This window comes from Zalophus californianus, chromosome 8 (genome assembly GCF_009762305.2).
Source record: "Zalophus californianus isolate mZalCal1 chromosome 8, mZalCal1.pri.v2, whole genome shotgun sequence".
Lineage (NCBI taxonomy): Eukaryota > Metazoa > Chordata > Mammalia > Carnivora > Otariidae > Zalophus > Zalophus californianus.
The window spans coordinates 89,531,666-89,545,870 of record NC_045602.1 but is presented as its reverse complement, the minus strand read 5'-3'; the positions used below and the strand labels follow the sequence as shown (position 1 = coordinate 89,545,870).

Below are 14,205 nucleotides of genomic sequence, written 5' to 3'. Positions count from 1 at the left end.
TTTTCTCCAGCTAATCTAAATTTGGAAGGGCAGGGCTGGGGGGAAGATTCTCACCACTTGCTTCCACTGGACCCTGCAGGCAGGGATCCAGGAGTGTGACGGGGTAAGAATTCTTACTTCTGCTGCACCTGTCAGAGGTCCCAGGCTCTCGCAGCTGCCGCAGCTCCAGAACAGGCAGTGTGCAGCCAGTGAGCTTTCTCCTGGCTGGCTCACCAACTACTGGGGAAGAAAGGTTTTTCTCCTGCCCTTCTAGGTTCTTTTGTCTAGTCTATTAATTAAATTGATATAAGGTAGATTAATAGAAAAGCAAGTTTACATATGAATGGGAAGAAAATGACACCCAAGAACAAGTTGGGCAATTGAGGCTATGTGTCATCTTGAGCTAAGGGCCCTGGGGGTTTTAAAGGGGAGGAGGGTAGGGGCGCCTGAGTGGCTCAGTCGTTAAGTATCTGCCTTCAGTTCAGGTCATGATCCCGGGGTCCTGGGATCGAGCCCCTCATCGGGCTCCCTGCTCAGTGGGAAGCCTGCTTCTCCCTCTCCCACTCCCCCTGCTTGTGTTCCCTCTCTTGCTGTGTCTCTCTCTGTCAAATAAATAAAATCTTAAAAAAAATAAAAAGGGGAGGAGGGTGATTCACAGGACAAAAGAACAGATGTTTGGTCATTAGATCTTTGCCCTTCCATACAGTGGTCATTTAGATAAAAACTTATCTCTGGTAATACCTCTCTTTCTGGGCCAGACCCCCTACTTAAATTCTTTTAGGTAGTTAAGGGAGAAGTAAAAACCTCCCCTTCACTAGCATACAGGCCTCCCCTCAGCAGAATCCACATCCCAGTCTTCCTGTGGTAATGTGCCTTTCTTCTTCTTTATCTCTCTATTTCAGCAGAGGATGGAAAGGAGTTGGTCAGCCCTTGTTTGTCTCCAGGTTTCACAGGAGAGTGGGAACATGCTGAAATAACATACAGAATTTCAGGACAGAAGGCAGGTACGGTGGAGTTCTCAGTTGTCAGTGGTGTGTAAGGGTTAAGAATGGCAGCCTGCCCTCTCTCTCCCATACCTTCCAAATACCTCTGAGAAGCAGGGAGGCTATTGCCAGACCTCATTCACAGACAAGCCCTTACTTGTCCAGGAAATGGAAGTAGCTCTGTGAACCGTCAGGGCTGCAGGGGGCCCTTGCCAGACACACTGGGAACAGCTGGTACAGGCTTTCTCTGCACAAGGCTCACTTGTCTGTTGCCACATGCTTTCTTCCAAAAGACTGCATTTCCTAACAAGCCTACAATGAGGAAGGACCTGAGCATTCTCCCACTCCAAGACAAATGACTAAGTTGGGGCTGTTGGTCCAGGGGCAACGTGAGCACATCTCTGAATTGAGGAAAAAACAGCTTCTCCTCCAGTGGAGTCACGCCATCACCTCAGGCTGCATGGTGAGCACAGGAGAGGCTGCTCTGGGCTGTGTAGCCCCCGGCCTTTGATAGTGGGTGTGCTGTCCCACCAGCCTGGCCCCTCTCACCCCACATGTGGTCTTTGTTGCCCTGCACTCCTTTAGTTTGTGCTAATAGAAACATTGAAATATTGTTTCCACGCTGGACACATGGGCAAGAAGTTTGCCTTTGGTGACAGAGCTATTTCTACTTACATTTCTGGCACCAAAGACACACCAGCCAATTTCCCCACACCAGCCAATTCTCCATCCATGAATAATTCTATTAACTCTCTGGAGTTAATGCAGACCACAGAGAAGGCTCCCCCCACCCAACTTCCACTTCAGATGCAAATAGCAAGTCCTAGGCCTCCTATATTTCTGACCAGCTGACTACCAGTTGGGGGTTCCCACAAGCCCCCCCCCAAATAATTTGCTCAAATGGCTTGCAGAACTCAGGAAGGCACTTTACTTATTACCACTATTTTGTTATAAAAGATACAACTCTGGAACAGCCAAAGGGAAGAGATGTAGAGAGCAATGTGTTGGTGAAGGGGTGCAGAGGCTCCACACGCTAAGATCTCCACTTCGCAGGTCCTCCATGTGTTCACTACCCAGGAGGCTCATTGAATCCATCATTTAGGGTTCTGGGAAGCTTCACTACACAGACGTTAATTAATTAAATCTTTGGCTGCTAGTTGAACTCAATCCCCAACCCCCTACCCTCTCTGGAGGTTGGAGAGTGGGGCTGAAAGTTCCAACCGTCTATCACATGGTTGGCTCCTCTGACAACTAGCATCCATCCTAAAGCCACTGGGGACCTACCGATAAGAGTCCACTCATTCACATAAACTCAGGTATACTTGAAAAAGGGGCTTATCATCAATAATGGAAGATGCTCATCTCATCCCCATCACTCAGGAAATTCCAAGGGTTTTGAAAGCTCTGTGTCCAGAACCAGGAACAAAGACCAAATATTGGTTTCTTATTATCTGTTGACCATGAAGGTCACTGTGACTCAGGCAGCCACTAATGCACTTGATGATACGTGTCAGGCCCTGCAGCAGCCACTGACATATGGCTGACACTTCAGTGTGAGGAGTTGTTAAAACACATGAGAAAGTAACTTGAGGGAAAAAACAGAAGGGAGAGGAGGGCTGAGGGGAAGATTGCAGTTTTAAATATGGCCAGGGAAGGCTACATGGAGTGGGTGGTATTTGAGCCAAGACATGAAGAGATGGGGAATGAGCCACATGGATCGAAAGCAGTACTTCTCCAGGCTGCAGAGGCCCCAGAGTGGCTGCTGTGTTTAAGGAACTAGGAGGAGGTTGCCTGGCTGTCCTGATAAGGGAGAGTGGAGAGAAATAAGGTCCAACAGGCAAGGGCACAGGGAGAACTGGCTGGAGCTGCTTTGAGGCTGTGGGCAGGTCGGCTGGTGGAGATGGGAAGCTGAGTCTAGGGGTGGGTCATAGGACATCAACATCTGTTTACCTCTGGGGCTCTCTTTTGTCATTCTTCCAAGCAAAGGTTTAATGGTCTTAGCTGTGTGAGCTTGACAAGCTGTTAGGCCTCTGTTTCCTCATCTGTGACATAAGGAGGTTGCGGGCCCCACCTCCAAAGTGGCTGATGGGACAGAGTAAGGCCCTACATGTTTTGAGCTCCACAAGGGCTGGCAGAGAGTAAACAGTACAACAGTGTGAACCTGAACCCACTGGGCTACATCAGCTGAAGGCTGTTGTCATCCAGGGTTGAGGGCCATGCCATCTCTAGCTGTCAGGGCTAGACCAGGGCTAGACACACCTTCACACATTGGGTTTCTCTCCCTTGACCTGGGCCCGCAGTGCCATGGCTCCTGAAAAGTTGCTGTTGACATGTGTGGTGTTGATGAGCACCCAGACTCGGGTAAGTGCTCTGCAGGTTTCTTGTCCTGCCTCACCTTCCAGGTCAAGGTCTGAAGTCACTGGGAAGGGCCCCAGGGGCTATGTGGCCCAGGTGCTGAGCCCCCTAATTATTGTGTTTGTGCTTTTCTTTTGCCCCAGCAGTGAACCTCCATGAGCTGTGTGCCAGCAGAGTATCGGAAATCCTTCGAAACAAAGTGCACAGAACGGAAGAAGTGAAGGATGTGGATTTTTATGCTTTTTCCTACTATTACGACCTTGCAGCAAATGTTGGCCTCATAGGTAAAGGTGGGGCCGAGGTATAGATTGTCTGGGCAGAGGGCCCACAGCAGGGAGTAATCATGTTGTCAGTCACTCTCAGAGTAACAGAAGTAGACAGGAGGGCAGGTGTCTTGTCATCTATATAGGAAGTAGTAAGCCCCCTTTTTATAAATAAATCAGGTCTTTGAGCCACTTAGTAAAGTTACATTGTCAGTGCAGGAACAGTTACTTGCTGTCAAGTTGTTCTGCTCTAAGGCAGAACTGACTCACCTGTGTAACTGACCCTTAGTCGTTCCTGTCTGACCTCAGGTCTCTGGCTGAGGGAGCCCTTTGTGACATGGTCACGTGGTCATCTTTCCCCATATGGCACCCAGGCTGGCATGAGAAGGGGTCAGCGCACTCCACAGACCACCCTCAGGAGCTTATGAGCACTATGGTATCTCAAAGTTCACTGAGCCACCTGCTGCCTGGGCCCAGTGTGCAACGCATCCAGCCAGGGGTGGGTAGTCCAGGGGAAGGTGACCTCTTTACCCCTTGCTTGGGCCCAGGTCTCTCTGGCACAGAGCAAGGTCCCTGGGGTACCTCCCGGTAGCTGGCCCCATAGTTACTTGGCCTGCTAGGCCTGAGGGCCTTTGCAGGCTTCCCATAGCTGGAGCAAGGGTTTGTTGATCTGTACTACCAGCTATGGACATCACAGTGCTCAGGGTCTACTACACGCAAACCCGGCCTGGCAGTGTGCTGGGGGCCCCTCACCCTGGCTTTAAGTTGCCCTTCCCCTAGGGGACCGACATCGTCCCAGAGTGACCTCAGGAGATGCTGGGCTGTTCAGAAAGCTCTTCCAACTCCCTTTTGTAGTTACACATGGCTCTGAAAGAGCTCTTGGGTTTGTTTTCAGAAATGGAATCCATCTTCAGCGATGATATTTGCTGACTGAGCAAATGCCCAAAGTCAAGGAAAAGTCAGCTCACTGAGCAGCTGCCTCATAAGAAACATAAATGTGTGGGACAGCTCTATCAAATGTAGAGGTTTTGTGGTGCATTGAAGAAACAGTTGCCATTCTTGAGAGTTGGGGAACACAGCTTTCATGCCTCCTTCCCTGGGAATGTCACAGAGGCCTAGGGCCACTCTCTTCTGGAGAGCCCTGTAAGGGCTCTGCCCATTTGATCTGAGACCTGACAAACCCACTTCTTGGCTTTTTTTATAGAATTTTTTTTTCCACATTCAGAAAATTTATACCAGAATACCATTGCTAAACTCAGGGCCATAGCTCAAGGAAACATATCCAATTCCTTGCTTTTGTTTTTTTAACTTAACATGAAGAGATTGCTCAGTCTGTGGGGTCCAGGGCTCTTGGTGACCTTCCTGTGAGGGACCCTCGAAGACCCGTAACTGCTAATCATCCCCATGTGGTCCTGCATGGAACACTTGCCCACCCCTCGCCACATCACCTCAGACACATGACCAGTGTATGTGGGGCCGCTGCCCTGCTTACACTCAGGCTTGCAGCCAGCCTGGACACACCACCCCATGTCATCCTCACGGGGGCCAGCCTCAGGGCCTTGGTGGCATTGCTGCTTCAGGGATGCTGGTGCAGACCAGGTGCTTGGTCTTGTCCCACAGATGTGGAAAAGGGAGGCAGCCTCGTCGTCGGAGACTTTGATATCGCGGCCAAGTATGGTGAGTAGTGGTTGCCCTGCTGGGTGAGAAGGGCCAGGGTGGGAGGCAGGGACCCTGCCCCACCGTGTGGTAGACGCAGCTTAGTACTTGTGAGGCAGTACTGGGAGCTTCCAGGTTTGGTTCCTGATTCAGCCAGCCGGACGAGTGTTCAGAGGTATGGGAGGGTACTTGGGGTCACTGCTGGGCCCAGATGACAGGTCCGCCATGTCCTTTGTGACCGCAGCAGGGGGAGGGGGAGGGGAGTCTCAGTGTCCCCAACTCTGAAAGTGCATATTTCTAGTCCTAGGGTGTTAGGAATGGGCTCTCTGGATTTCACTTCTTCTGACACTTCTTCACTGTAACTCAGGTGATCGTCACAGGGATTTCCCCTGAAAGTGTCCCAGCAAATTCACAATTGTCACAGCAGACCCATCGTGTGGGGGGTGAGGAGCTCTTCCCCTTGAATTTGCAGGTGGCTGACCCTCTTCCTCTCCTTTGTCCATCACAATCCAGCCGGATGGGGAATGAAATGAAGGCTGGCTGTAAATATTTTGCTCTTCGGTTGCTGTTCCCAATTACAGATCAAAAGAGTTAAACTTTGTATGTTTCTCTATAGAGAGTCCTTTCCCCCTCCCTCCCCCCAAGTGGCTTTTTTTTTTTAAGCTTTCTTGTCACTTATGGGTTTATCCCATGGATACTTGGTGTTCATGACTCTTCAACAGGAAAAGGTTCTGAACAGAATTTTGGGAAGACTGTTGGTGTGTTTGTTCATCTGCCTCAAGAATAATAGAATGTTCTGAGACAGCTTTGTCGGTATTTACGTTCCCCAGAAAGCCCAGATTCACACCTGGGAGAGGTGTCCAGAGTCACGGGTGCAGAGCTTTGCCCTATGAGACTGTGGTCTTCGGCTCATGACACCAAACCAAGACATACAAGTCCTTCTTGGTCTTGGAGGCCAGGCCCAGTGGAGGCTGGTTGGCCTTGAGACCCTACCTTTTGGTGTACTCTTGGTGAATCACCTTCCTTCTCTAGGCTGTAGTCTTGTCTAAACCAGTGAGAACCAATGAGGACCTGGGGCCAGCACAGAGCCTAACATAGGGTGGGCACCTGGAGTGGGCAGAGCCAGTCTGCCCAAGCCTCCCCCCCCCCGCCTGGGAGTGAACCACCTGGAATCTGATTGGGAAAGGGCTCTCTCACCCCAGTGTGCCGGACGGCGGAGACCCGGCCGCAGGGCAACCCCTTTCTGTGCATGGACCTCACCTACATCAGCCTGCTGCTCCAAGAGTTTGGCTTCCCAGAGAACAAAGTGCTAAAGGTAAGAACTGTCTCTAGGGTGCCCCTTGTGCCTTTTATGGCCTGAAGGGCTGGGGGCACTGCTTCTAGTCTCCCAACCATGCCACTCTGCCCCTCCCTTTGTGTTTCAAGCTGACTCGGAAAATCAACAATGTTGAGACCAGCTGGGCTCTGGGGGCCATCTTTCATTACATCGACTCCCTGAGCAGACAGAAGAGTCCAGCCTTGTAGCGGCCAAGCCGCCCCCAGCCATCCTCACAGAAGCGGCTCCACCTCCATGAGAACAGACCTTCGTGAGAATAGACCTTTGTGGAACCCCTTGACATGTTGGGAGGAAGCCACTGCTTAGGCTGCCACCCGTCTCCCCTTGACCTTACAGACCTGCCTCTGGACAGGTAGAGGGCTGCAACGTGACCCAGGCCCAGCGCCTCCTGCCTTGGCTCCAAGTGGACAGTGAACCAGACAGGCAAAGGGCACATGCCAAGGCCAGGGTGATGCAGCCACGCCGTCCCCCACCTGTCCCTGTCCGCAGGGTTGGAGTGGTTATAACGTGTTTCTGTGATAGGAGTCTTGTTTTATCTCACTACCCCTGTCTGGTCTCCTCCCATCCCTAGGGCAGACCTTCACCTTCACCCCAGAGACTCGGTGGTGAGGTTGTACGAGCTGTCCTGGCTACTCAGGGTGGGCCAAGTGGCAACCACCATGCCCTCTGGGACAGGGGGTCTGGCAGACTTGAATGTGTTTGCCTTTTCCTTGGATGTGGATGTGTGAGGTCATCCAGAGGTCTGTTTTTTCAGGTTCTTGGACAGCTTGGAGTTAACTGTCAGAGTTGGCCCTGTGAATAGGAAGAGGGGCTGGGGGAAATACCTCTCGTGTGCCCCAGCCCTACAGAGGAGGTCCGAACGTGAGCGTGAACTGCTTACAATATTTATGGCTGTGCTGTGTGTGACGTCTCTGTCATGTGTTGCTGAGTGTTCGTGTAGCAACTGTGTTCTGAGCCCCAGTGGATGTATCGCTACCATGAGCCATTTGCAACTGAGCAGTATTGAAGACGCACACCACCCCACTGTGGGTCAGGCAGGCTGCGGTCCCTGGGACCGCCTTCTGGCTTTGCTGGGGTGCGGGGCCATTGCCCATCCCCAGGGGGCTCCACCGGACACTGGCCCAGACTCCTACATTGGGGTGTGAGCTCTGTGAGACCTGGGCCTCAGGGTCACAGTCGTTTGTGCAGTAAATGTATGGTACATGGAATAAGCTAAACATCACGTGTTCCACTCAAAATAAAGAGTTTACAAGGGTTTCTGGTCTGGTGACTCCTCTCAGTGAGTGTCAGCAATGTTCATTGACCCCAGAACTGGCAGGAAAGCCCCTGAGGTCCCTGTTTACTGTAGTGGAAACAAAGAACTGCCCAGGCTGGGTGACAGGTGGCACATTAGGTCTTCTCAGTGTGCCTTTTGAGGAGACAACCACAGAAGGACACATGGTGGCCACCCTCAGGCCCTCCTGTGTCCCTGTGGTGGCAGGCTCTGTGGAGGCCCAGGCTGTTCCAGGGGAGCCTCTCGCCTTCCAAGTGGAGCTCCCATCCTCCCTGGGACTGTGACCCACAGCATATGCAGCGTGGTGTGTTCAGTGAGGACCTGGCTTTAATCTGGGACAGTTGGAAAGGGGTTGCACGCCAGAGAAAGACTGGGCATCAGCACAGGGTCTGGCCCCTTGATCGCCCAGGGCCACAGCAGGACCACGATGGACATGACTGCCAAATGAGCCCATGAGTGGAGGCTTGTTGGGGGAAAAGGGCTCTGCAGAATACCGCAGGAGGTTGGTTTCACTCCTCACCTCCAAGAGCCCTTCATCCCCACAGGTGGAGGCCTTTGATGTTGGAGAAGTGCTATGCCCACAGGACATGACAGGGGAGCATTTCTCCCTTTTTCGGAGGGTCCTAATCTGGTGGTCTGATCATCACTGCTCCAATTCCAGAAGGCTGGAGGGAAACACCCCCCCACCCCGGGCAAAAACCACTGACAAGATGAGACTAACCACCCTCTGCCCCGTGGTTTCCCCAAAACTTAAACCCTGGGGCAGAGGTCTGGAGATGTATATGTGAGATGAGCAGAAAAAGACAAAGCAGGAGAGCTGCTTCCCCTAAATAAAAAACCACCTTCGGGCTGCATCTAGGAAACCTTTGCTTGACAAGGGCAGGAAAATCCAGCAGCTCATCACCCCTGCCTAGGTCTCCTCAGCCTTTTCCTTCCATAATATCTAACAGTTTTAAATATTTAAAGATGTCCAGAGGCCAGGAATCAAATATGTATGAAGGTAAAAGTGAAAATTGATTTGGTTCATTTATAGGTTAGTGATCTCACATCTGAAAAAATGGAAACTGGAAGTTTCCCAAAAGATCACCAAATAAGTCATGGAATATTTTTAGGCCCAGCAAAGTATGCAAGTCATTTTGCTCTGTCTTTCGTGATTATAAATTAGGGCCTTGTTTTTTAAAAAAGTAGCTACATATGCACATCCAAACATGTAAAAGATGCAAACTAGGGATACGGTAAGAATTTCGCCACCTCTGGCAAAGACGTGTGCATCTATGTGCTCAGATCTTCCTGGCACACTACACACACTGCCTCCTGCCCACATGTCCTGCATCTTCCTGTTCTCAGAACAGCTACAGTGTTGGCGCACACTGAGCTACCTCCGTCTTGCAGTGGCTGGTGGCAGTCCCGCGTCTGGATGACAGGACCCCATGGCATCAGGTGGTTTCCAGTCTCACATCCCTGTGCATGAGCCCTCCTGATGTTGCCAGATCCAAGGGCTGGAGCGTTTTAAATTGTGACCATGTTGTCAGTTTTCCCTTCAACTCCACTGGCAGCTTCCCATGCCAGCTTCCCTGAGCCCTCCTCACCAACAAAGCTACAGCCCTCCCTGTTTGCTCTGCCTTACTGGCAGGTAAAAAATAACTGGTAATTTTACTGTGCACCGACCTAATTCATCTTGTATGTCCAAGAGCATTTCCTTTTCAATGAGACGTCTGTCCATGTCCCATACCAATTTTTCTGAGAGACTGTGGTCATTCTCTTCCTGATTTTAGGAGTTTTTTATATGTTTAGGAGTTTTTTATAATGGAAATTAGCCATTGTGAAAGAAAGTGTTGCAAATTTGTCCCCATTTTATTATTACTTTTTGATTTTATGGTGGTGTCTTCGATGCACAATTTTACTATTTTTATGTATTTAATTTACATTTTTATACAACTTTATCATGATGACTTCCAGGTTTTTTATCATAATTAGAAAGGCTTCTCCACTGAGATAGCTCTAAAAGTTAAAACAGTGTTGTTGGGTTTTTTTATTACTTTAAGAACTCCCAGTACCTGCTTATGAATATTCTCAGGCACAGCAAATTATTGTTTCAAGATGGATTTGATTTTTAGAACCATTTCAGAGTCACTGGAAGGCAAATGTGATACTCATACTGGGATAATACCATTTTTGGATAAAATCAAGGCTGGCTCTAAAGTACTGAGGCAGTTTCAGAAGGGCTCTTTCAGAAGTGTGCAGAATCATAGTGTCGGGAAGTCTCCCAGGGAAGCCACATGGCACGTGCAGTGTAGTAAAGCTGTTTTCATGACTTATTTGGGGAGCACGAGGTGTGAGGAATGATTGAAGCGGGGGCAGTCAAGTCATGCTTATGGAGGAAAAACCTCCTCCTCTCCTGCTGCCCACTCAGCCCTCTACTCTCGTTACCTCCCTCTGACACGAGACATGCAGGGTCTACCCCAGGTCCAGCAACGCTGTGACACCAATTGGATGGCCTGACACTGCTGCAGTCAGTGCAGACCACACATGTGCCCCCCCCACTTCAGGCACCAGGCACAAATCCAGCTTATCACCTGTGCTTCTGACCAACTGGCTCTCCGTCAGTGGTTTCCATGACCCCCTTCTCAGATCTGATAATTGCTGAAGAGGCGCACAGAATTCAGAAGAAAAATTTACTTACTGTTGTTGATTTATTGCAGAGGATACAGATGAACAGCTAGCTGGAAGAGACACGTAGGACAGAACATGGAAGGAGTCTGGCGCCCCCATGTCCTCTCTGGGCATGCCACCCTCCTAGCACCTCCATGTGTTAACTAAGCCAGAATCAGGGCACCTGGCTGGCCCTGCCCTGCTGGTAGAGCATGTGCCTCTTAATCTTGGGGTTGTAAATTCCAGCCCCACGTTGCATGTAGAGATTACTTAAAAATAAAATCTTAGAACAAAAACCAGAAGCTCTCAAAACCCCTACTTGGGATTTTTATAGAGGCTTTATTATGTGAGCTTGATTAAATCATTGGCTGTTGGTGATTAGGTCAATCTCCAGCCCCTTTCCTCCCAGAGGTCAGGGTTAGGGGAGGCCGAGAGTTCCAACCTGCTTTTTTTTTTTTTAAAGATTTATTTATTTATTTTAGAGAGTGCAGTGGTGCTGGGGGGAGGCAGAGGGAGAGAATCTTCAAGCAGACTCCCCACTGAGCGTGGAGCCTGACACAGGACTTGATCTCACAATCCATGAGATCGTGACCTGAGCTGAAACCAAGAGTCGGACACTCAACTGAGGCACCAAGTGCCCCTAAAAGTTCCAACCTTCTGATTACACAGTCGGTTCCTCTTGGCAACTGTCCCCCACCCTTTGGTCACCTAGGGGCTCTCCATAAATCACCTCATTGACATAAATTCAGATGTGGTTGAATGAGCTGTGGTTGAATGGAACCTGGGACAAAAGACCCAAGCATTAAAACAAAAGATGCTCCCATTGCTCTTAATGCTTAGGAAATCCCAAGGGTTTGGGGAGCTGTGAGCCAGGAGCAGGAACGAAAGCCAAATCTGTTTCCTGTTACAAATCACATGCAGAGTCCTGGAAAGAGGCTTTAGGGTGAATGGTACTCTGACAGCATCTTCAATATTATGAGGATTGTGAGACCCTGGCCTTGCCTTTGTTACTCCAGAGGCCAGAGCTCAGACATGTGGGCACAAGTTACAGGGAGTATTTTCAGGTTTCTGTCTAACAAGGAAAGATGTCCTAAAAGACAGGGTCTCAGTCGTGTGCATCCCTGCCCTGTCAACACTCAAGGGTGCACAAGAAGAGGTTCCTGCCCAGATAAGAGGTCAGAATCAGGCACCTGCAAGGCCTCTTCACACTCCAGATCTTTGGATTCTTCTTGAAAATGATCTTAAACATCATGACCAGGTAAGCATACTTGCATGTAATGTCCCTGAATTTTGAGTTGAAATAATGACGGTGGCCTTTGTTGTGGAGTGCTTTCTATGCGTCAAGCACGGGTGATTGCATTGTTGTGGCAGCCCACGGAGCAGGTACTGATCGGATATTTAGAAAAGTAGTTATACAGTCAAGAGAAATTAAACCTAACTCTAGACTTAACTGCCCCTTTATCTAATTTTGACATTTTGACATTTGATTCCTACTTTTCTGTGTTATTGATTGGTGGAAAAAGGTTTCTGCTTAAGAGCTTAAGTGCAGCTCTGTAAATCTGCATGTCTGCCTCCGGATTTACATAGCACAGAGCAGACATCCCCCTATATGGCCTCCTGCCTGGAGAAGCCTCTCAAGGTCAGAAGAGTGCCAGAGCTGCGTTTTATGGTGTGGAACACAGGGCAGTGGGATGGCTTCAAACAGCTTCCAAGGTGTGAGGTGCTCAAAAAACCAGCTTCGTGGTTTCCCGGATCCATCTGGAGGTCAGCTAAGGATCAGATGGTTTTGCAAGTAAAAATGCCAAAGTTCAGGGGGCTACAGGGCTTGTCCTAAAGCAACAAGAAGTGGGAATGTAAACCAGGGTTTTCAGCTTGCTGGGGATGAAGAGACTTTAAGGACTCTCCATACACTGGAACATTATCTGCCAGTAAAAGTGAATAAAGTATTGACATCTGCTGCATCATGGCTGAACCTTGAAAACATTAGGCTAGTTAGTGAAAGAAATCAGATACAGAGATCCTGTATTACATGATTCTGTTCATATACAGTGTCCAGAACAGGCAACTCGATAGTACAGCAAGCAGATTGGTGATTGCCCGGAGCTGGGGCGAGGGGGAGAGAATCGGAAGTAGATGCTGAGTGGTCTGGGCATAGGGTTTTGGGGGGATGGCAGGAAGGTTCTAAACTTAGATTATCTTGATGGGTGTGCTTGTCTGCAGATATACTAAAGACCATTGAATCATGCACTTTAAATGGGTAACTTTATGGTATATAAATTATATCTTAATACAGCAATTTAAGAAATGAGGACTGGAGGGTGCCTGGGTGGTCAGTCGTTAAGCGTCTGCCTTCGGCTCAGGTCATGATCCTAGGGTCCTGGGACCAAGCCCTACATTGGGCTCTCTGCTGAGCGGGAAGCCTGCTTCTCCCTCTCCCACTCACCCTGCTTGTGTTCCCTCTCTTGCTGTGTCTCTCTCTGTCAAATAAATAAAATCCTTTAAAAAAAAAATGAGGACTGGGGGGCGCCTGGGTGGCTTAGTCATTAAGCATCTGCCTTCGGCTCCAGTCATGATCCCAGGGTACTGGGATCGAGCCCCACATCGGGCTCCCTGCTCAGCGGGAAGCCTGCTTCTCTTCCACTCCCCCTGCTTGTGTTCCCTCTCTCGCTGTGTCTCTCTCTGTCAAATAAATAAATTAAATCTTAAAAAAAAAATTGAGGACTGGAGAGGCAGCTGGGTGGCTCAGTCACTTGAGCATCCAACTCATAATTTCAGCTAAGGTCATGGTCTCAGGGTTGTGAGATCTAGCCCTGCATCGGGCTCCATGCTGGGTGTGTAATCTGCTTGGGATTCTCTCTTTCCCTCTATTTCCCTCTACCCCTCCCCACCCCTCTCTATAAATAATAATTAATTAATGAGGATGGGAACTCCAAAAGGGCAAAAGTCTAAAAGAGCAGCTTTCCTTTAAGTGGGTATAACTGACATGTAACATTATGTGAGTTTCCGGTGTGCAACATAACGATTTCGTATTTGTACACATTGCAAAATGATCACCACACTAAGTCTAGTTATGATCTGTCACCATACTTAGTTAGAAATATTTTTTCTTAAACATTTTTTCTTGTGATGAGGACATTTAAGATTTATTCTCTCGGTAACTTTCAAATAAACAATACAGCATTATTAACTATAGTCACCATGTTGTACATGACATCTCCAGGACTTGATTATTTTGTAATTTTTTGACCATCCTCTTCCATTTTGCCCATCCCCTGCCCCCTGCCTTTGACAACCACCTATCTGTTCTCTGTATCTGTGAGCTTGGGCTTATTTGTTTTGTTTGTTTGTTCTGTTTTTTTAGATCCTACATATAAGTGAGATCATAAGGTCTTTCTCTGTCTGACTTACTTCACTTGGCATAATGCCCTCAAGGTCCATCCACATTGTCACAATGGTAAGAGTCCATTCTTTTTATGGCTGAATAGTAATCCATTATAAGATGTACACACAGATGCAGACACCGCACACACCACATCTTCTTTATCCACTCCTCCATTGATGGACACTTTGGTTGTTGCCATATCTTGCCTATTGTAAATAATGCTGCAGTAAATATGGGAGTGTATATATCTTTTTGAGTTAATGTCTCTGTTTATTCAGTAAATACCCAGAAGTAGAATTGCTGGATCATCTGTTAGTTCTATTTTT

The 14,205-nt window shown here is 48.9% G+C and overlaps 1 protein-coding gene across 2 annotated transcripts in view; it reads left to right on the top strand.

Moving 5' to 3' along the window:
* Positions 1–7,821, top strand: part of ENTPD6 (ectonucleoside triphosphate diphosphohydrolase 6) — a 44,229-nt gene extending 36,408 nt beyond the window's left edge. Inside the window, exons 12-16 of one of the 2 annotated variants that reach the window (XM_027622802.2) lie at positions 882–983; positions 3,464–3,601; positions 5,201–5,257; positions 6,439–6,551; positions 6,662–7,821. In XM_027622802.2, the coding sequence (XP_027478603.1) occupies positions 882–983; positions 3,464–3,601; positions 5,201–5,257; positions 6,439–6,551; positions 6,662–6,760 (509 nt within the window). In that variant the 3' untranslated portion in view covers positions 6,761–7,821. Of the gene's footprint in view, positions 1–881; positions 984–3,460; positions 3,602–5,200; positions 5,258–6,438; positions 6,552–6,661 lie in introns of both variants that reach the window. The other variant, XM_027622801.2, reaches the window with a different exon arrangement.
* Positions 7,822–14,205: the final 6,384 nt, after the last annotated feature.